This window comes from Nematolebias whitei, chromosome 17 (genome assembly GCF_014905685.2).
Source record: "Nematolebias whitei isolate Nwh7 chromosome 17, NemWhi1, whole genome shotgun sequence".
In the NCBI taxonomy this organism is placed as follows: Eukaryota; Metazoa; Chordata; class Actinopteri; order Cyprinodontiformes; family Rivulidae; genus Nematolebias; species Nematolebias whitei.
In genome coordinates, this window is record NC_056514.1 from 10,509,905 (window position 1) to 10,532,837 (window position 22,933).

At 45.0% G+C, this 22,933-nt stretch overlaps 1 protein-coding gene across 1 annotated transcript in view; it reads right to left on the reverse strand.

Moving 5' to 3' along the window:
- Positions 1-22,933, reverse strand: part of l3mbtl2 (L3MBTL histone methyl-lysine binding protein 2) — a gene marked incomplete at its 5' end in the record, with an annotated part of 110,529 nt that overhangs the window by 49,011 nt on the left and 38,585 nt on the right. The window contains 1 exon segment of the mRNA XM_037690819.1: positions 16,788-16,855. Coding sequence (XP_037546747.1) covers positions 16,788-16,855 — 68 coding nt within the window.

The following is a 22,933-nucleotide window of genomic DNA, read 5'->3' on the forward strand; positions in this document are numbered from 1 at the left end:
CTACATACTGTACACATCCAAGTGTTCTAAGACCAATGCTAATGCCCCTTTTACCAATGGTGGAGTACCACCTCCGGTGTCTATTAAGTTTCTTTGAAAAATAAGAAACCGGGTGTTCAACACCATCAGCACCATCCTGTAAAAGAACAGCTCCTACCCCAGAGTCATATGCGTCCACAGACAACTTAAAGGGTGCATCAAAGCGAAGGGCAGACAACACCGGAGAGCTGATGAGCAAAGATTTGATCTGCTCGAAAGCAGAATGACATCTGTCAGACCAGATAAAATCCACTTTCGGGCTAATTAGTTCTGTTAAAGCGGCAGCTACAGAAGAAAAGTTTTTACAAAAACCCCTATAGTAACCAACCATTGCTAAGTAGCGTCGTAGCTCAGTACGAGTGGTGGGTACAGGAACACACACAATAGCTTCTACTTTAGCCTCAATGGGACGCACCTGGCCTCCCCTTACCGTTTTTCCAAGATATGTCACAGTTGCTTGGCCAAACTCACATTTAGCAAGATTAATTGTGAGATTGACCTCACTCAGACATACAAAAACTGTTCTTAAATGATTCATGTGTTCAGCCCATGTAGCAAAACATACCACCAGTCATCTAGATACCTTTCTGTGAGGCTTCACAGAAAGGTAAACCAGACAAAATCACATTAACAAGGCGCCGAAACGTTGCAGGGGCATTACGCATTCCAAAAGCCATCACCGTGTACTGAAGGAAGTTATCGGGTGTGACAAAAGCAGAGATTCCCTGGGCACATGTTGTCAAGGGAATCTACCAGTATCCCTTCCGCAAATCCAGCTTAGTCATAAACTGGGCAGCCCCAACATGGTCCATACAGTCCTCCATACAAGGCAATGGCTAAACAATTATGGTTACTCACCCCATTTACCTTCCTGAAGTCTGTACAAAAACGGTCCTCTCCATTGGCTTTAATAGTACCCGGGCGTAACGCCCTACAACTTCGAAGGAAGCTTGTTCTGTTGAACGGAGTAAACCACATGACTTCTGACGATGACCAGCCACTTTAACCGGAGACGCTTTAAAGGGATCGTACTAATGGACTTCTGTTCCGGAGTGGAGGTAGCCCCCATCTAAGGTAACAAAGTCTCTGCACGTCCTGAAGTGTACCAGAAGGTTGAGCTGGTGTTGAAAGAAGAGTGCTAATTCTGGTCAACAAACATCCATCTTCCTTCATCCATCTTCCTTTTAAATCTATTCCTTCTCTTAAACGTTTCTATTTGCCAGTAATCTAGATGCCTTCAGAGGTGAATCAGCCTCAATCAGTTAGATGCCTTCAGAGGTGAATTAGCCTCAATCAGTAATGTTCTGTTGTCTTGTTAGTAAAGCGTGCCAAGTTTTTATTAATCAGAAACAGATCAGCAAATCAATGTGTACATGTCTTGATGTTAAATTTTGATTCTGTTAAATAAATGACCGCATTTATTCTGATGGGTCGAAGATAAAATCGTCTCATGTCACTGATTAAACAATCCTCAGTGTTATCTCGGTCACATGGCAGAAATTTAATGCAAAAAAGAAAGAATCCGTTGTAAATAAACAACTAATATTCTTTGTGCTTGAACTAGCTTTAAGAATAATTAATTAGTAGTGTGTCTACAGCAAAGCTGTCCCTACATCACTACACGGTCAAACAGAACAAAAAGGTATCCCAGCAGGCCAACCCTATACAGGGCTGTCTAAGCCGCTGCTGGTACCAAACTAAAACTAAGAAAAAACCTACAAAAACACCTATTACAAAAGAAAAGTGAAAACAGGACAATCGGTCTCACCAGGCAAAAGTTTAAAAAAAAATATACAAAAAGTTAACAAAAATTACCTGTGGTAGCTGGCAGCAGGCCACAGCTCTAGGAAAAAGAAAAAACAAGGGCCCCGGGAAAACAAATGCGGACAAGAAGAAAAAGGTCCAAACAAAAAAGGCCTAAAAGGGGGAGAGCTTCTGAGAGGCCATAAATGTGGGAGCATGAGAGATTTCACAAACAGATTGAGACTGAGAGGGCGAGCTCTCTGAAACCTTTTGTTTAAAGCAGTTCTATTTCGTATAGGCTTTGCCCTTTAAGAGCTGTCGCTGGTGGGTTTATCCCGTCATGTAAAGCATCGCACTGAAAAGTTTAGTTCACGCCCACCTGTTGTGTGGGCCCTACCCGGTCCGTATAAATTACGTTAAGAGAAGGGTAATCGGCTCCCATTTTTCTTCAGCAAGCTAATAGCACTGAGCTTCAAACAACGCGATGTCCAGCACCAACATCATCCGCCTGTGTCCGTCCTGCAAGACCGGCTACATGCTGAGTTTTGACCGGCACGACATCTGCAAAGGATGCCTGGGTTCCCGCCATGCCGACCTCGCCAACCTCCTGCCACCTCTGTGACCTCCTCCCCCCGGAGGAGAGGCAGAGGCGAGCAGCCTTGTTCAAGGCTAACGTCGAGGAGTGCCTCTCCGTGGCGGGGGACTGTTCTCTGGACAACGCCATCGACTTTTTTAACGCAGACTCTCGGAGTGAATCGGATGGTTTCTCTGGGACAGGCAACGTCAACAGCAACCCCGCTGCTCACTCCCTCCTGGAGAGCGTAGTGTCAGAACGAGGGGGGCCGAGCGGATGCTCACCCCCCCGGGCCTTTCCGCATCAGCGACCACACCGCTCCCAGCTGTCGGTGCCCTCCTCTCGGAGCTGCCCGGCATAATCCAGGAGGCGGCTGACACAAAGGGACTTTCCGTCCCTCTCCTCCCCCCCGCCCAGATCAGATGATCTAGCGGGAAGGTTTGGCTCCACCCCGGCTCGCCGTCCTGATCCCATCTGGCCTCGTTTCCCAGCAGTGACGTCCTACTGAGCGAGGCTGCAGCCGGACCGGGTAGACTGAGAGCGCCGGTTTTAACATTCGCGCCCATCACCAGAGTGGAGGGGTTTACTGAGCAGATTTTTCCCTCAGTGCCCTCACTGGAGCCAAGCCTGGCGGAGGGTCTCAGAGCGAAGATGTCCAGTTTGGACCAGCATCCTGTGCCTCCGGGGAAGCATGACCAGACAGTGACGTCGCTCTCCAACCGAGCTCACTAGTGTGCGTTCCAGGCGGCCGTAGCGAACAAAAACGTTGCTCTGCTGGCGTACAGCACCTCAAAGAGGCTGGAGGAAACAGACCTGCCTGAGGAGACGAAGAGCTCCCTCTGCAAGGCGTCTGACGTCATCCTCAACCTGTGTGCCTCCTATGCTGTCTGCCTGTCTCGCATCGCAGCCTGGATGACGATGATCCAGAGGTCCACCTGGCTCCGTCACTCCCCCTCCCTACCGGAGAAGCTGCAGGAGGACTTGCTGGAGGGCCCCATCACGACGGACGCGCTGTTCGGAGCCAATTCCAAGGCCATGCTCGAGAAATCGAAGAAGTCGGAGGAGGTGTCAGAGACTGTGCATCATCTGATCAAGCCACACCCCCCACCCCCCGGAGAGAGCGCCATGACCAGAGGCAGCAGCAGAGACGTTCCACAGCTACAGCAGCGTCTTCTCGCTCCGCTCCACCGCCAGCCCCTCCCATCAGAGAACAGCCCTCCTCATCCCGGCAACCAGCGGTGCAACATTTCCCCAGAGACCGCCAACAGGCGCTGCCCTGGAACAAACAGCCGCAGGGCTCACGGGGGAGAAGATTAAAAAAATGACTACTTGCGGAAGATGTGTGTGTGCACAATGATGGCTTGAGTTTTGAAATAAAACGTAAACATCATTCAGAAATTAAAGTGTCTGATTTCTGCCTGACTGTCAGTTCGAATGATCTCACAGCAGCTTCTCCTCACACATCCTCCACACACAAAGTGAGCCGGTGTCCTCTAAACAGGTTTTTTAAAAATCGCCGCAGCTCGAGAAAACACACAAAATGTGCGCGTGACACAGCAGCCAAAAGTGAATGTTTTCAGCAGACCGAGTCCAGTGGGAAACCTCGCTCTAAGCCCAGGCTGTGCGCTGCCTCCTCTGACCACAGCGGAGACAAACGTGCGCCCCCGCGACAGCCCTCACTTAAACGGCACCGCATGGCTAAGGGCGCACACACCTCTCCTCAGCGCACGCCAGCTCAAATCAGCACGGATGTGAGCCCGCAGCCTGAGCGCGGCACAGAGGCGCCTTCAGGGCCCTGTTGAGGAAGCCTCCCCTCGGGTCGCTCGGACTACGCCTCCGCAGCACATGACGGTTTTTAGAGACGGTTTTGTCATCTCCAGAACAGATCTCGTTCCTCCACACAGAAGTTCAGGAACTTCTGGTAAAAAATGTAATTTCCAGGGTTCCAGACGAAGAAGAAACCACAGGGTTTAACTCTCGTTACTTCCTGGTCCCAAAACGGACCGGAGGGATGAGACCTATATTGGATTTGTCAATTTTCAACAAGTCGATCATGGAGAGACATTTTCACATGTTGACAACCAAACAACTGTTAGACAACATTCAGCAAAACGACTGGTTTACCTCCATCAATCTGAAAGACGCCTACTTCCACATTCCAATCATTCCAAAGCACAGAAAGTTCCTGCGCTTCTCCTTTCAAGGTACCCAGTATCAATACAACAGACTTCCGTTCGGGTATTCCCTCACACCACGCACTTTTTCAAAATGCATGGAGTCGGCTCTGCAGCCGTTACACAGGGCAGGGATCAGAATTCTGTTTTATCTGGACGATCTGTTGCTGCTGACCCGTTCCAGACAGGAGGCAGCAGTGCAAACTCAGGGGCTGACGTCACACCTGCAAAATCTGAGCTTCACCATAAACTGGGAGAAGAGCTCAGTTCTCCCGGCCCAGACAATCGTTTATCTGGGAGTGGAGCTAAACTCGGTCACTATGAGGGCTCATTTATCTCAGACGAGATCTGAAGCTCTAAAGGACCAGCTCCGCCACGTGAAGCCCATCAGAGAGACGGTTGATTGATGTGCCCCCCTTCGTGAGAATCGACCTGAGACACTAGGGAAAGCCTCTTGTTCTGTCGTAGGGAGTTCCTGTCAGCAAACCTACGTCACACGTCTCAGTTTTCACAGACGCGTCTTTGTCAGGCTGGGGAGGCACAAGCATGTCCCAAGCAGTGGGGGCGCTGTGGCCACCCCACAGCAGCACATATAAATGTTTTGGAACGTTGCACGGTTTTGAATGCGATTCAACATTTTTCTCCTGTGCTACAAAATCAATATGTTCTGATTCACACAGACAACAAGTGACTGCAGCATACATAAACCGGCAAGGGGGTGTGCGCTCAGCCCAAATGTTACACATTGCGAGACGGCTGCTGTGTTGGGCACACCAAAATCTGCTCTCCATCAAAGCAGTGTACATCCCCGGCGTTCTGAACAGAAGAGCGGATGTGATGCCCAGGGGCGATCTGCGTCACAGGGACTGGAGTCTCCATCAAGAGCTGATGGCTCAGACATGGGAGAAATTTGGCAGAGCGGCCGTGGACCTGTTTGTCACACGGGAGAACGCTCAGTGTCAACTATGTTTCTCACTGAGCCCGCGAGACGAACCACCGCTAGGGGTGGACGCGTTTGCTCACAGCCCATGGCCCAAAATGCTTCTTTACGCATTTCCCCACTCCCTCTGATATCACGGTTTCTGAACAGAGTTCGGGAGGAGGGACTGACAGCCCTCCTGGTAGCTCCCGAGCTCGTGAATGCTCCGCGGTTCCCAATTATATGACTCCTGTTATCGGGTCACCCATGGAAACTGCCGTGGAGGGAGGATGCTCTCCTCCAGGCGAGAGGAGCGATCAGGAGTTATCCAGAAATAGGCCAGCACTTTTGGGTCTGGGCGTTAAGCGGATCCGTTTTAGAGAGGATGGGTCTCTCTCAAGATGTAGTGCGCACGATCCAAGATTCACATGCTGCCTCCACCACAGTGCTGTACACATCAAAGTGGACAGCTTTTTAGCGCTGGTGTACGGAGAAAGGTGTAGAGGCCACCTCATGTCCACTAGGTGGCATGCTGCCCTTTCTGCAGCAGCTGATGGACAGAAATCTGGCATTCAGCACGATTAAAACGTACACTGCAGCCATCTCTTCTTGTCACAAAGGTTTCGGGGACAGAACCGCTTTTAATCATATGCTGATGATGCGTTTTTTAAAAGGTGTACAGAGGCGCAGGCCTGTATCACGCCCACTTTCTCCACAGTAGGATTTAACGCTGGTTCTGCGAGCCCTGATCAAAGCTCCACTCAAACCACTAGATCAGGTTCCAATTAAATTCTTGTCTCTTAAAACAGCCTTGCCGTTGGCTATAACATCCGTTAAGAGGGTGAGTGATTTATCTGCCCTCTCTGTCGCTCCATCATGTCTCAGAATTCAGGCTGATGGCAGCTCAGCTAATCTGAGACCTAACCCTAAAAACATCACAAGCTCGTTTAAATCAAGAGCGATATCATTGGAGGGATTTTTCCCTCCTCCCCACAAATCAGAAGAAGAAGCATCTTTCCATCTTCTCTGCCCTGTGGCGTACATTTACGTGTGACATAGCACGCACGGCGGCACTGCGTCAGACTCAACATTTGTTTGTGCACTATAGAGACATCTGCAGGTCGCCTGTTATCCACCCAGCACCTGTCACACTGGCTGTGTGAGGCCATTTATGAAGCCTACAGAGCATCAGATTTAGAGCCTCCTGACAACCCCAGGGCGCACTTGACCAGAGGTATCGCATCTTCGACTGCTTTGCATAATGATATGACAATGAAGGATATTTGCACTGCAGCCGTGTGGTCAACACCCTGTTCATTTATTTGCTTTTATTTACGTGATGTGTCAGCTTGTTCTATGACACATTCTGTCCTTAGTGCCTTAACAGAATGATTATTGTTGTTTCATGGAATCTCGTTTAAACTCACTGCATGCATTTACAGTGTGAGATGTTATCAGTCACAGGTTATGACTGTTGTTCTTGTTCTATGGTAATTAATCAGTTCATGACCTCTGTCATCAATCAGTTCACTTGATTAATAATCAGTTCACTTATTATTAATCTGTTCATGTTGAAGAGCCATGGATCTGCTCTGTTCACGGCCCTTTTCAGCCTCTCCTCCTTCCCATTGAAAACTTTTTCGGGGCATTCATGCAGTCGGAACCCGTAAATTACGCGGCGCGTGTCTATACATGTATGCGTAATTACACAACGCGTATTTACGCACATAGAGAGCTGAGTGACAAGATGTTTTTTGGGCAAGCGGATGCTTCTTATGGTGTTCAAATGGACCCAGTGAGGCGGGGACCACATCATATTTCACCTTTAACCTACCAGCGACAGCTCTTAAAAGGGCGAAGCCTATACAAATTAGAATGTTGGTTACGTACTATAACCCCTGATTCTATGAGTATAGGCATAGCCCTTTAAGCGTCGGGCCTCACTGGCTCCTAAATGGCTGAAGAAAAATCTATTTGGGAGCTGATTACCCGCTCTTAACGTAATTTATACAGACCAACACAACAGATGGGTGTGGACTAAACTTTTCAGTGCGATGCTTTGCATGATGGGCTAAACCCACCAGCGACAGCTCTTACAGGGCTACGCCTATACTCACAGAATCTGGGGTTACAGTACGTAACCAACGTTCTATTTCGTATAGGCTTCGTCCTTTAAGGCTGCCACTAGTGGGTTTATCCCTACGTGCACAGCACTGAAAACTAGTCCACGCCCACCTGCTGTGTGGACCTCACCCCCGGTCCATATAAATTACAGGGAGACCGGTAATCGGCTCCCAATTTTTCTTCTGCCAGATAGCTAGCACTGTCAGAAGAACAAGAAGGAGAAGTTGTCCAGCTTTGACCAGCACAACCTTTGCTAAGGATGCCTGGGTCTCCACCACACCAACCTCCTGCTGTCCTGGTGAGCTCTTCTTCCCCGTGGAGAAGCAGACGACCTGGTTCAAAGAAAGCGCCAAAGAGTGCTTTGCCGTGGCGGGCCGCTACTCGTTGGACGACGCCACCGCCGTTTCTAACGTTTTTTCCTTGCGGTAATCGTATGATTTCCTCGAAAAAGGAGATGTTAGCAGCAGCCCCGCTCAATATTTTTCCATGGAGGGCCGCTACTCGCTGGACGATGCCACCACCTTTTCTAACGCGTTTTTCTCGCGATGAATCGGATGATTCCCTCGAAAAAATGCATTGTTGGCAGCAGCTCCGCTGAGTGTTTTTTTTCCTGGGGCGGCACACTATGCGCGGGATGACGCCACCGCCTTCTTTGACGCAGAGTCACATAGTGAATCGAATGATTCCTCCGAGAAAGGCGATGCAGAGCTGCCCCCTCCCTCCTAGAGAGCGTAGTGACGGAAGACAACCAGTCGAGCGGATGCTCAGCCACCTCAGATGTTTCCACGTCGGTGACCACACCGCTCCCAGCCGTCGACAACCTCTTCTTGGAGCTCCCCGGCATAATCCAGGAGGATGTTAACACAAGGGACTTTCCGTTCCTTGCCTCCCTCCGCCTTGATCGGATGATCTGGCGGCAAGGTTGGCTCCGCCCCGGCTCGTCGCACTGACCCCATCTGGCCTCGCTGTCCAGCTGTGACATCACACTGGAACGAGGCTGCAGCTGGGCCCGGCAAGCTGAAGACACCGTCTCCACCTTCGCCTCCATCTCCAGAGTGGAGAGTTTTACCGAGTTTTTCCCTCTGACAGAATTAGAATTCTTTTTATCTGGATGATCTGCTCTTATTAGCTTGGTCCAGTTAGAAAGCTGTCACACAGACCAAATCTCCGTCCTATTTCTAACCTTCCATTCATCTCCAAAATTCTGGAAAAAACAGTCGCCTCTCAACTCCACCTTCATTTAACCGATAACAGTCTATATGAACAGTTCCAGTCTGGTTTCCGTCCCGGTCATAGCACAGAATCTGCTCTCCTCACTATCACCAACTCTCTTCTCATAGCAGCAGATTCTGGATTACTTTCTCTCCTCATCCTCCTCGATCTCAGTGCGGCTTTTGATACCATCTCCCACAACATCCTCCTCCACAGACTTTCATCCATTGGCATCACCCACACACCCCTCGCTTGGTTTCAGTCATATCTCTCTGGCCGCACTCAGTTCATCCAACTGAAATCATTCAGATCTCATTCCTCTCCTGTGACTTCAGGTGTGCCCCAAGGCTCTGTCCTGGGGCCCCTTCTTTTCATCATCTACCTTCTCCCCCTTGGTAATATCTTTCGTAAATTTAACATCCATTTCCACGTTTTTGCCGATGACACCCAGCTCTTTTTATCCACTGCACCTAACTCTTCACTTCCTCCCTCACTTCCTGCTTAGCTGAAATTAAATCCTGGTTCACGTCTAACTTCCTGAAATTAAACAGCAATAAAACAGAGTTTCTACTCATTGGCACTAAATCCACCTTATTTAAAGTTAACAGTTTCTCACTCACCATCGACAAATCCTTAGTTTCTCCCTCCCCTCAGGTCAAGAGTCTGGGTGTCATTCTTGACAGCACTCTCTCTTTCCACTCTCACATCAATAGTGTTACCCGGTCTGCATATTTCCACCTTCGAAATATCAACCGTCTCCGTTCATCCCTCTCTCCACACTCTGCTTCCATCCTGGTCCACAGTCTGGTCATTTCTCAAATCGATTACTGTAACTCTCTCCTCTTTGGTCTGCCTCACAAATTAATCCGTAAGCTTCAAATGGTTCAAAATTCAGCTGCCCGCATCGTCACCAAAACCCCCTCATTTCACCACATCACCCCAGTTTTACAGCAACTTCACTGGCTTCCAGTCACATTCAGAATTCAATTTAAAATCTTGTTGTTCACTTTCAAAGCTATCCACAACCTCGCCCCTCCTTACCTGTTAGATCTCCTGCACATTACCACCCATTCACGCTCCCTTCGTTCTTCCACTTCCATCCACCTTAACGTGCCTCTTGTCCGCCTCAGCACCATGGGACACAGAGCCTTTTCTCACTCTGCTCCCCAGCTCAGGAATGCTCTTCCCCCGGACATCCGTAACATTGACTGCCTTCTGACCTTCAAATCAAAACTCAAAACTCATCTGTTCAAGCTAGCCTTTTCACTTTAACTGTTATTTTTAAATGTTATTTTCTTTTTGGTTTAGTGTTTTTAATAGTTGTTTTATATTGTTTAGTACTGTGTTTTTAGTGCTGTGAAGTGTCCTTGGTGTTTTGAAAGGCGCTGACAAATAAAATGCATTATTATTATTATTAAAACGCTAGTGTTACACCTGCTAAGCCTGGGGTTTCTATAAACTGGGAAAAACTTCCGTTCGTCCATCCCAGAAGATTGTTTATCTGGAAGTAGAGCTAAACTCAACTACAGTGAGAGCCAGTTTATCACAGCTGAGAGCCGAAACTATCAGTTCAGCTCTGCCGTGTCAAACCCTGCAGCATAGTGACAGTTCTGCATGTCATGCGACGCCTGGGACAATGTCAGCGGCCCACATCGTGGTTCCGCTGGGCCTACTTCACATGAGACGCCTTCAGAGATGGCTTGCCTGCCTGCGCATAGATCCTGTGCGCCAGAAGAGGTGGATTACCTTTGTTCCCCCCTCCATAAGAACCGATCTGAATCACAGGGAAAACCCTCTCATTCTGTCAGAGGGAGTTCCCATCAGCAGGCCTAAGTCACATGTCTCAGTTTTCACAGACGTGTTCCTGTCAAGCTGGGAGGAATTTGTCTGTCCCAAGCAGTGGGAGCACAGTGGCTGGACCACATGTCGCTTTACATAATGTGCTAGAATGTTTCACGGTCTGAAACGTGACTCAGCATTTGCCCCCTGCTGTGGGATCAGCATGTTCTGATCCATACAGACAACAAAAAGTGACGGTAGTTTACATAAACTGTCAGGGAGACGTGCGCTCAGCCCAACTGTTACGCATTGCGAAACAGCTGTTGTGTTGGGCACACAAGAACCTGCTATCCATTGGAACAGTGTACATTCCCAGCGTCCCTGAACAAGCGAGCGGATATCATGTCAAGGGGCGGTCCACGCCACAGAGACTGAAGCCTCCATCCCAAGCTGATTTGTCGGATTTTTGGAGCAGGTTTGGCCGAGCAGCTGTGGATCTGTCCGCCACACGGGAGAACGCCCAGTGTCAATTATGGTTCTCAATGAGCCCACGAGATGACCCACCGTTAGGAGTGGACGCCTTCACTCACAGCTCGTGGCCAAAAATGCTCCTTTATGCATTCCCTCCAGTCCTGCCGATATCACGGACCCTGGACCGGGTCCGGGAGGAAGAACTGTCAGTCATCCTCGTAGCTCCCCAACGCATATGCGCTCCGTGGTTCCCGAATCTGTAGCAACTGATATTGGGTCGGCAATGGAAACTGCTGTGGGGGGGCGCTCTCCTCCAGGAAGGAAGAGCGATCAGGAGTTACCCAGAAATAGGTCAGCATCTTTGGGTCTGTCAGCTGAACAGATCAGTTTAGAAAAGATGGGCCTCCCACAGGATGTGGTACGTACGTTCAGGGTGCACGAGCTGCTTCCATCATAATGCTGTACACATCAAGTGGACAGTTTTTCAGTGCTGGTGCGCAGACAAAGGTGTGGAGGCCATCTCATGGCCATTAGGTGGCATGCTGTCCGTTCTGCAGCAGCTGATGGACAAAGATCTAGCATTCAGCACAATTAAAACTTATGCTGCAGCTATTTCTTCCTGTCGTGAGGGCTTCGGTGACAAAAGTTCTTAATCACCTGTTGATGATACGTTTTCCTGAAAGGTGTACCCCCAGATTTTATGAGTATAGGCATAGCCCTTTAAGCTCTGGGCCTCAATGGTTCCTAAATGGCTGAAGAAAAAAAGCTATTTGGGAGCCGATTACCCGGTCTCACCATAATTTATACGGACCGGGGGTGAGGCCCACACAGTAGGTGGGTGTGGGCTAAAGTTTTCAGTGCTGCACTGCGCGCGTAGGGATAAACCCACTAGCAACAGCCTAAAGGGCTATGCCTATACTCAGAATCTGGGGTTACAGTACGTAACCAACATTTTATTTGTCAATAAAACCATGAGAAATTCCAATAACACCAAAAAAGAGAAAACTGAAGCTGAAACAAAGGAAGTTTAAGAGAATATTAAACTGTCAATTTCCAGTTTCTTTGTTGGATAACAATTTACAAAAAATAAGGAGATCTACAACTGTTTTTATTTGTCTTTGTCAGACAACCGATGTGACTGTACAGCGGACACTTGTCCTTAAAGGCCTTCCTCGCTACTTGGCGACGACTAAGAAGAGTTTTACAAAACACGCTTTGTAAATAAAAATTATAATCTAGAACATATAAATTTAAATATTTTGGATTAATGCGTTTTTAACAAAAATAATGTAGGTACAATAAAAATAAAGTTGAATAACATTTTACACTGCAACGTCATATATAAAATCTGAAATTTTATTGAACTGTGTACAGCCCCTGGGCAACACACTGACCGATTAGATGAAACATAATGTGTGATTGTAAACCAGGAAACACAAAAAAGGGCGTGTGTGTTCTGTTAGGGTTCAAAAATCATCTAGATTTTGAGTTTCATCAGATTCCAGCTGACCAAAGCAGCCAGAAATTTGTTGCAGCACTACAGCAACATTACTGGACCTCTACCATCTGTTTTTATGTATTGTTAAGAAGGATGATTCGCTGTGATGACCCCTGAAGGGAGTAGCCAAAGTTTTTTTTTATCAGAAAAGTAGATATCAGGAGAGGGATCTTAAGACTTTAGAGAAAATAAATAAATTCTGAGACCACATGTAATGAGGTGTACTAAAGCTGTTGGCAGATTATCTTTTGACTGCCACAGAGAGGCCTGAGACTAATATATGAACCTCTCTGTGTATTTCTTTCTGTTGATGAAGTAATGTTCAGGCTCTATAAAATTAAAATGCTTGGCTATTAATTAGTTTTTTAAAGGGACAGGCAGAACTTAATGACATCTACCTTGAGTCTGTGTTGGTCCACTTGGTTCCGAAATGTCCAAAATACATGGCCACACCGATGGAACGTGACTGAGTAAAATCCCCAAGATCTGATCCATTCAGCCCAAAGCATTTGAGTCTGGGTACCCGAGACATGAACCAAGCCATCATAAAGGCAAGCAGCATGATCAGGTCCAAATTTGCAGCCGACGACTTCCTTGATTGTAGATAAAACCAGCAACCAGCAAAATCCAAAAAAGCAGGACCAGTTATCGAAAATCCAATTAAATGTGTCCTTAAAATCCACAAAGGGCAGCAGAGAGAGACACATCATCAAGTCTTCCAGTCGATGAGATATCCAGCTGTGTGTGTGCCAACAGGGCAAATCGGCTCACCTAAAGCCTGTCTTCTCTTCGAAGAAATGTTGTAAATTGAGTTGAGGGACCAACTTACATAGAGAACTACTAATTGGCTTTTATGTATGTGAATGTTTCTGTAAAGTGCCCTGAGACAACTTTGTTGTGATTTGGCGCTATATAAATAAACTGAATTGAATTGAACTGATCAAAACAGTCCATAATTATGGTTCGGAAGAAATGCAAGAGAGTCTTACAGCAGTTTCACAGACAGACAGAGCAGTAAAGCAGAGAGGGAGGGGAGAAGCATCCGATCTCGTCGAGAGCAAGTGGTAAAGGGTGCCATGACAAACCACCCAAGTAAAGTAGTTAGTTTCAGTGAGTTTTACAAGTCAGCATATTGTAATGCTTTGAAACTGTGTTTTCATGTAGGATGTCAGAAAAGAATAAGTCTCGGCCACACTAATGGTTGGAGTGCTGACTGTTCTCCCTGAGGAGGAAAGACACACTGGAGTTCCAGCCCACATCAACTGCTGCTGTTGTGGGCCCTTGGGCATAGAATGGTACAAGAAAGGCACAGCCAAGGGGCACAGAAAGGTATGAAATGGACATGGTCAATACTTTATAATTTTGAATGGCCTGTGTGATTGGCTCGTGCCCGTCTGGTGCCACTGTATGCATATGGGCATGGAATGGTCCCAGATGGGCACAGTCAAAAATTTGAGATTTCAACTGTTGATCGACACTTTTTTGCCTCTCCGGACCACCTTGAGTCCAAATATCTAGTCGAAATTGGTCTAGCTTGAAATCATTTGTTGATGGATCTCAAGAGCTATCCATCAAAATTGGGTGAATTTTTTTTTTAGATTTCGGCTGCTGCATGACGCTTTCCCACATCTCCAGACCGTTCCAAGTCAGAATATGTAGTCGAAATCCGTCTAGCTTGAAATATTTTTTCACTTCATTATGTGTGCTGTGCCCCTCTAGTGCCACTGTATGCCCATGGGCATGGAATGGTACTAGATGGGCATGGCCAAGGGGCATAGAACGGTACGAGATGACACGGTCAATACTTTATATCAAGGATACTCATTGGGCGGCTCGCGAGCCACATGTGGCTCGCCATGCTTTATTGGTGGCTCTCGTGACAGGTTACAACAATATGCCAGCACAACCAATACATTTTTAAAGTGTGCTGTGCATTGCGCAATAATTGCACTTCGGCTCGGTCTTTGATGAGGTTTTACGAATAATAATATGTTAATTTACTTGTTGAAGAGGAGGCAGGTTTGATCGGCCGGTAGAGGTAATAAAAAAAAAGTCCTGTTAAGCTTCAGATGGATCAGCTGATCATCATCGGCCGCGCGCATCCGCTGATCCACTGATCAAAAGACGTAAAAAAATGTCCTGTTAATCTCAGATGGATCAGCTACCAGCCGCATGTGTCTCTGCACCTGCTGTCATCTGCGGTGAAGGAAGTAGGAGCATCTACGCAGGGCCAGTTCTAGGCATGGTTACGTGAAGGGGCAGGTGGAAATGTGAAGGGGGCATCTTCATCCATACACATATTACAGCATATTCATTGAGCATGGATTTTGGTATTCATTGTTATTGACTTGTGTTTTCTTCATGGGATTGGGGTAATAGCGAAAAGCTGAAATTTTTACACCTGTGAGTGAAAATTTTCAACCATGAACACTATCAAGCAAAAACAGAGAAACAGACTGACCCATGCCCATCTTGAATGCTTCACTGTGGTTGCAACAACAAATTACAAATATAACATGAAGAAAGTCAAGGACATGCACAATGTTTTTTTTTTTGCCATGCATCCCAAGTCCAAATATGTAATCAAAATTGGTCTAGTTTGAAATTATTTTTTTCATGGATCTCATGACCACAGCTGTTGTGAGAATCCATCAAAATTGTGTGAATTTTTTTTTTTTAGATTTCGGCTGCAGCTTGACACTTTTCTGCCTCTGCAGACCACCCCGAGTCCAAATATGTAGTCGAAATTGGTGTAGCTTAACTTTTTTCTTTCCACATTTTTGTGTGCAAATGCCATGCCTCTTTGGTACCACCGTATGCCCATGGGCATAGAATAGTACCAGATGGGCATGGCCAAGGGGCACAAAAAGTTATGAGATGGAGACTGTCAATATAATGTAGAATAACCTATCCTCCATATACTATAGGGTGGCTGTGGCTGAGTGGTTAGAGCAGTCGTCCTTCAATGCTAGAGTTGGGGGTTCAATTCCAACAGCAATCACATGCCATAGTGGCCTTGGACAAGACACTGAATCCGCGATAAGCTAGAAAGATGTTGTGTATGCACAGTCCATCTATCATTTACCATTTACCACTTTATGCCCCTCAACGGGCAATATTGGTACCAAAGGAGCAGGGCAATGTCTTTATGTTTTTGTGGACAGTGCTCCTCTCATGCCACTTCATGCCCTTAAATGGGCATGGACTTATCCATATGGGCACGGCCCATCGTTTAACAATGTTTTGTCCCAACGCCCCTCAGGTGATGCTTTATGCCCTGTGTTACAGCCAGTGGCCTTGTATGTTCTTTTGTTTCTTTTAAAAACACTTCTGTATAGTTGCAGCTTCCTGCCTGCTGGCTGCACTGTGGGAACTGGATGCAGCCCTCCTCCTGTGTCACTTCCTATCTGAGGCCTACAGCAGACCTGACTAGATCATCACTTGATGGCTTCACCAATCCCTGAAGAGGCCTCCCTATTTAAACCTCAGCTTCCTCACAGAAGGTGCGGCTGTTTCCTTGTTAGAACAGCTTGCCACTTGTGCTGGGTGTTTGTGATAGCTTTAATAGCTTTGACTTGCTGTGTTAACCTGAATGTGCTGCTACTAGAGTGTTGTTTGTAGCTAGATTAGAACTGAACTGTGTTTAGTTTGTTCCTTTTCTTTTTCTTTGTTGGGTTTTGTACTGCTTTTGGTTTGTAGCCACTTGGTTTGTTTGGCCTCAAGTTTTTGGGTATGTTTGGTTTAGAAAAGAGCTTTGGGCTACAGCTCTTAATTGAATACCTCTATTTTTGTTTTGTGGATTTTTGCTTTAATTCTGGAGTTTTCAGTTTGAGACTTTGGTTGACTTGTGATTATTGTTAATTTTTATTTTATTTTACAAAACTGGACAATAAACACTGAACTGTTTAACCCTTTAAAATCTGGGTTTTAATTTTACTGCTCCTTCCCCCTGGCTGAGCCAGGTCGTAACACCCTGCCAAAATGGGCACATTTGATACCCGAGGGGCACGGCCTATACCTTATAATATAATAGTGTTTTACTACCTCTTTTTATGTTTTTATTACTTCTTTTATTACCTCTGATGTTTCAATTTATTTTAATACCGTAATAAATTGACAAAATTAATCAAAATGCTGTTTTCACTTTGACATCATGGGGTACTGAGTGAGGTAAATAAATGTAAGCAATCGTAGCATCAAGCTGCAACATGAAATTAAAAAAGTCAAGTTGATGAGTTACTCAAAATGTCTTACCCTTTTAAAGAGCAGGAAGGCACTTTCAGGGTTACCTCTCAAACCGCTCAACGCTTCAGTGCTTTTTGCTGCAAACAAACAAAAATTACAGACGTATTATGCGTTAAACATTGGAGCTGACAAATCCTAGTTATTTTGGGGTTTTTTTTTTTTGGTTTACACAACCTGAAATTTTTACATCAATTCATGCAACAAATATTCAACAATAAGGGGTTAAAATTAAAGTTTTGTATGAAAAGCTGACAAATTTAGTCAGTAAATTTACTAGCCTGACAACAATTCCTTCTAAAACATGGAAGACAAATAAGTTTTATGTTCTACGTTTGTAAAAATGCAAATGAAGTTCAAACAAGTATTATTTCATAGAATTTTCATCAAAATATATCCAGTGGTTTATACAAAAAAAGTTAAATCAGGTGATCTAGGCAGGTATTTTGGGGGGGAGAAATCTTTCATCTTTCATCCGAAAGACTTCATCAGTCTGAGGCCTGCCACCAAGGTCCGTCTTATAGAGGTGCTGGTGATAAAATTAGAATATCATGAAAAAGTTTATTTCAGTAATTCTATTCAAAAAGTGAAACTTGTATATTATATTCATTCATTACACGCAGACTGATCTATTTCAAATGTTTATTTCTTTTAATGTTGATGATTATAACTGACAACTAAAATCTAAAAATCCCAAATTCAGTATCTCAGAAATTTAGAATATTACTTAAGACCAATAAAAAAGGATTTTTAGAAATGTTGGCCAACTAAAAAGTATGAACATGAAAAGTATGAGCAGGTACAGCACTCAATACTTAGTTGGGGCTCCTTTTGCTGGATTACAGCAGCAATGCGGCGTGGCAGGGAGTCGATCAGGTTGTGGCACTGCTCAGGTGTTATGAGAGCCCAGGTTGCTCTGATAGTGGCCTTCAGCTCTTTTGAATTGTTGGGTCTGGTGTATCGCATCTTCCTCTTCACAATACCCCATAGATTATCTATGGGGTTAAGGTCAGGCAAGTTTGCTGGCCAATTACGAACAGGAATATCATGGTCCTTAAACCAGGTACTGGTAGCTTTGGCACTGTGTGCAGGTGCCAAGTCCTGTTGAAAAATAAAATCTGCATCTCCATAAAGTTGGTCAGCAGCAGGAAGCATGAAGTGCTCTAAAACTTCCTGGCTGTGTTGACTCTGGAATTCAGAAAACACAATGCACCAACCAGCAGATAACATGGCCCCCCAAACCATCACTGACTGTGGAAACTTGACACTGGACCTCAAGCAATGTGGATTCTGTGCCTCTCCTCTCTTTCTCCAGACTTTCATCGGAGAACATAGCTTTGGACCACTCAGCAGCAGTCCAGTCCTTTTTGTCTTTAGCCCAGGCGAGATGCTTCTGATGTAGTCTCTTGTTCAAGAGTGGCTTGACACAAGGAATGAGACAGCTGAAACCCATGTCTTGCATACATCTGTGTGTGGTGGTTCTTGAAGCACTGACTCCAGCTGCAGTCCACGCTTTGTGAATCTCCCCCACATTTTGGAATGGGTTTTGTTTCACCATCCTCTCCAGAGTGTGGTTATCCCTATTGCTTGTACACTTTTTTCTACCACATCTTTTCCTTCCCTTCACCTCTCTATTAATGTGCTTGGACACAGAGCTCTGTGAACAGCCAGCCTCTTTAGCTTTTACCCTCTTTGTGCGAGGTGTCAATGGTCATCTTTTAGACAACTGACAAGTCAGCAGTCTTCCTCATGATTGTGTAACCTACAGAACTAGACTGAGAGATCATTTAAATGTCTTTGCAGGTGTTTTGAGTTAATTAGCTGATTTGAGTGTGGCACCAGGTGTCTTCAATATTGAACCTTTTCACAATATTCTAATTTTCTGAGATACTGAATTTGGTGTTTTCATTAGTTGTCAGTTATAATCACACCTCAAATCTCATCTGTTCAAGTTAGCCATCTCACTTTAATTTTTTGTTATTTTCTTCTTGGATTAGTGCTTTTATAGCATTTTGTATTTTTTTGTGTTTTATTTTGTGTTTTTAATGTTGTGAAGTGTCCTTGGGTGTCTTGAAAGGCACCAACAAATAAAATACATTATTATTATTATTGTTATTATTTTTATACTCATCAACATTAAAATAAATCAAATTTGAAATATATTAGTCTGTGTGTTTAGGGCTGTTGTAAACAATTATTTTCGTAATCAAGTAATCTATAGATTATTCTGGCGATTCATCGAGTTTCAAGTCTGTGGTATAGCAAAACAATTGCTTTTTTCTAAAACGCAAAAACAGAAGAGAAATAAATAAGTTTGGATTGAAGGTGGAGATGATCTTCTGGAAGCCTTCATCTTCCACCACGGACAGCAGCTGCAAAAGCGTAGAAAAATCCAGAAATCACAATGTATGATTTTTTAAAATATTTTATTTGTGTGTTACTGCTGCAAATAAGTATTGGAACACCTGTGAAAATCAATGTTAATATTTGGTACAGTAGCCTTTGTTTGCAACTACAGAGGTCAAACGTTTCCTGTAGTTTTTCACCAGGTTTGCACACAATGCAGAAGGGATTTTGGCCCATTCCTCCACACAGATCTTCTCTAGATCAGCCAGGTTTCTGGGCTGTCGCTGAGAAAAACGGAGTTTGAGCTCCCTCCAAAAATTTTCTATAGGGTTTAGGTCTGGAGATAGCTAGGCCACTCCAGAACCTTGATATGCTTCTTACGGAGCCACTCCTTGGTTATCCTGGCTGTGTGCGTCGGGTCATTGTCATGTTGGAAGACCCAACCACGACCCATCTTGAATGCTCTAACTGAGGGGAGGAGGTTGTTCCCCAAAATCTCGCAATACATGACCCCAGTCGCCCTCTCCTTAACACAGTGCAGTCGTCCTGTCCCATGTGCAGAAAAACACCCACAAAGCATGATGCTTCCACCCCCATGCTTCACACTAGGGATGGTGTTTTGGGGTTGGTACTCATCATTCTTCGTCCTCCAAACACGGCAAGTGTAATTAAGACAAAAAGTTCTATTTTGGTCTCATCTGACCACATAACTTTCTCCCATGACTCCTCTGGATCATCCAAATGGTCAAGGGCAAACTTAAGACAGACCTAGACGTGTGCTGATTTAAGCAGGGGAACCTTCCGTGCCATGCATAATTTTAAACTATGACGTCTTAGTGTATTACCCACAGTAACCTTGGAAACAGTGGTGCCAGCTCTCTTCAGGTCATTGACCAGCTCCTCCCGTGTAGTTGTGGGCTGATTCCTCACCTTTCTTAGGATCATTGATACGCCACAAGGTGTGATCTTGCATGGAGCCCCAGTCTGAGGGAGATTTGACAGTCATGTTTAGCTTCTTCCATTTTCTAATAATTTCTCCAACAGTTGATCTTTTTACACCAAGCTGCTTGGCAATTGCCCCGTAGCCCTTTCCAGCCTTGTGGAGGTCTACAATTTTGGCTCTGGTGTTTTTGGACAGCTCTTTGGTCTTAGCCATGTTAGTAGTTGGAGTCTTGCTGATTGTGTTGGGTGGACAGGTGTCTTTATGTAGCTAACAACCTCAAACAGGTGCTTCTAATTTAGAATAATAAGTGGAGCGGAGGTGGACTTTCTAGAGGCGGACCAGCAGATCTTTGAGGGCCAGAATTGTTGCTGATTGGCAGCTGTTCAAATACTTATTTGCAGCAGTAACACACAAATAAATTATTAAAAAATCTTACATTGTGAGTTCCTGATTTTTTTTTTTTTTTTAGATTATGTCTCTCACAGTGGACATGCACCTAAGAAGAAAATGTCAGACCCCTCCATGATTTCTAAGAGGGAGAACTTGCAAAGTTGCAGGGTGTTCAAATACTCATTTTCCTCACTGTATTTTGCAAAGAGAACATGATACCTGTTACAGCTGCGGACAAGTTTGATGCTACAGCGGGTGTTTTCTCTTCAGATGCTGCAACATCAATGACGTGCTGTTGTGGTTACTCGAGTTCTGCTTTGCAGTGGATGCATTGTGATGTGTTGTCTTTTCTGTTTAGCCTAAAATGTTCCCAAAATTTGACAGTTTTTTTTCCTTTTTCAGAACTCTTCGGCCGTTCCCTCCATTGCTACACACTTGGCACATACGCGCCAGGCGTTAGCAGAAGTGCTATCGGAAGTGCTAGCGGAAGCGTTAGCGTTGTGAAACACAAACCTTCCGGATAGACCACAGTGCTTTTAACGAAGCTTCAAGGCAGACACATTTGCCTGGAGGATTTTTTGTAATTGAGGTACTTGAATTATTTGAGGAATTGTTTCAGCCTTATGCGTAATGAATGAATATAATATACAAGTTTCACTTTTTGAAATTACTGAAACTTTTTCATGATATCTCATTTTATGACCAGCACCTATAAATAGCACATCCTTGAAGACAGTTTCTGGGAATTCAACAGAAGACTGTCTTTAAACACATCAAGGAGGTGCTATTTATAACACAGATCCTGTTGGCAGACCTCAAACTGTTGGTCTTTCAACAGTTTTTGTATTTATCTACCTGGATTATTGAGCTTACAAACATTTTTTCCAGTTGTTTATGTTAAGAGGCCTGGCAGGCCCAGAAGTGGAAACTTGAATAGCACTACTGCTTTTGTAAGAGACCACATTTAAGTGACACAAACATCAGATGAGAGATAAAATATGGTGAGTCTTCATCTGATCACATGTATCAGCCATGATCACTGACATACTGACAGGCTGCTCATGAGAACAGGCAGCATCAGAGACAGAGATTCTTTATTGTCATTCGCACCACATGTGGTACATGTGGTGGAGCGAAATTACGTACACAGGGTCCCAGTTACATCCAACAATAAAATGTATGCGAAAACAGTCACAAGATCTAAGATATGAACTTAGAAAAACATCAACTAAATATACACTAAGCACTAATAGCATAAAAACATCAAGTCGAACATCAGCACAAACATGAGCATGAGTCTGTGTAAGCAGATGAGCACGCATGAACACATCCACATGAAACAGATCAGCCACAACTTGAAACAGATTAGCAGCAACATGAGGTGATTTTTTCACAGTGATTATTCTGGTTAGAGAATCACAAGTCAAACAGCCTCAGTCTTGTGGTTCTACAAACCGGATTCCAAAAAAGTTGGGACACTAAACAAATTGTGAATAAAAACTGAATGCAATGATGTGGAGACGGCAAATGTCAATATTTTATTTCTAATATAACATAGATGACAGATCAAAAGTTTAATCTGAGTAACTGTATCAAAAAAAAGTTCAATCTGGTCCTCTGGACATTCAAAAAACAAGAAAACAAACAAGACAAAAAACAAAACGAAGCAAAAAAAATTGTAGAAACGTTTCGTCTCTCATCCAAGAGACTTCCTCAATCTGAGGTGCTGTATTCAGCTTATCCTGATGCATGCTCAATAATCCAGGTAGAAAAATCCAAAAAAGTTCAATCTGGTCCTCTGGACATTCAAAAAAAACAAAAACAAAACAAAGCAAAAAAATCTAGAAACGTTTCGTCTCTCATCCAAGAGACTTCCTCAGTCTGAGGTGCTGTTTTCAGCTCAGTCTCTTAAATAGCACCTTCTCAGGGTGGATCAACCTGTTTGCTGCTGACAACCAAAACCAACTGATCACATGCTCAAGAAGGACCATCAGCCTAACAATGGATCATTAGCACACTGATGGCTGTTTACTATTCACAGAGGGTTGAGTGATACTAGAAATAACAGCAGTGTAAGAGGGGGACAGTTGAACCCGGAGGCCTCCACCCCTGTTTAATGATGGACGATTTATTTTCACAAAGATGGCCTCCTTTAATCCTCTCTCAAACCATCGTTCCTCTCTGTCCAGGATGTGAACATCTTCATCCCTGAAAGAGTGACCGCTGGCCTGGAGATGAGTGTAGACCGCAGAATCCTGGCCTGATGATGTTGATTTTCTGTGCTGGGCCATCCTTTTGGCCAGTGGTTATTTAGTTTCCCCGATGTAAGACTGATCACAGCCCTCCTGACACTGAATAGCATACACAATATTACTCTGTTTGTGCCGGGGAACTGGATCTTTGGGATGAACCAGTCTTTGCCGTAATGTATTCTGGGGTTTAAAAGCTGAGTAAATGTAGCATTTTAAAGGAAAAATAT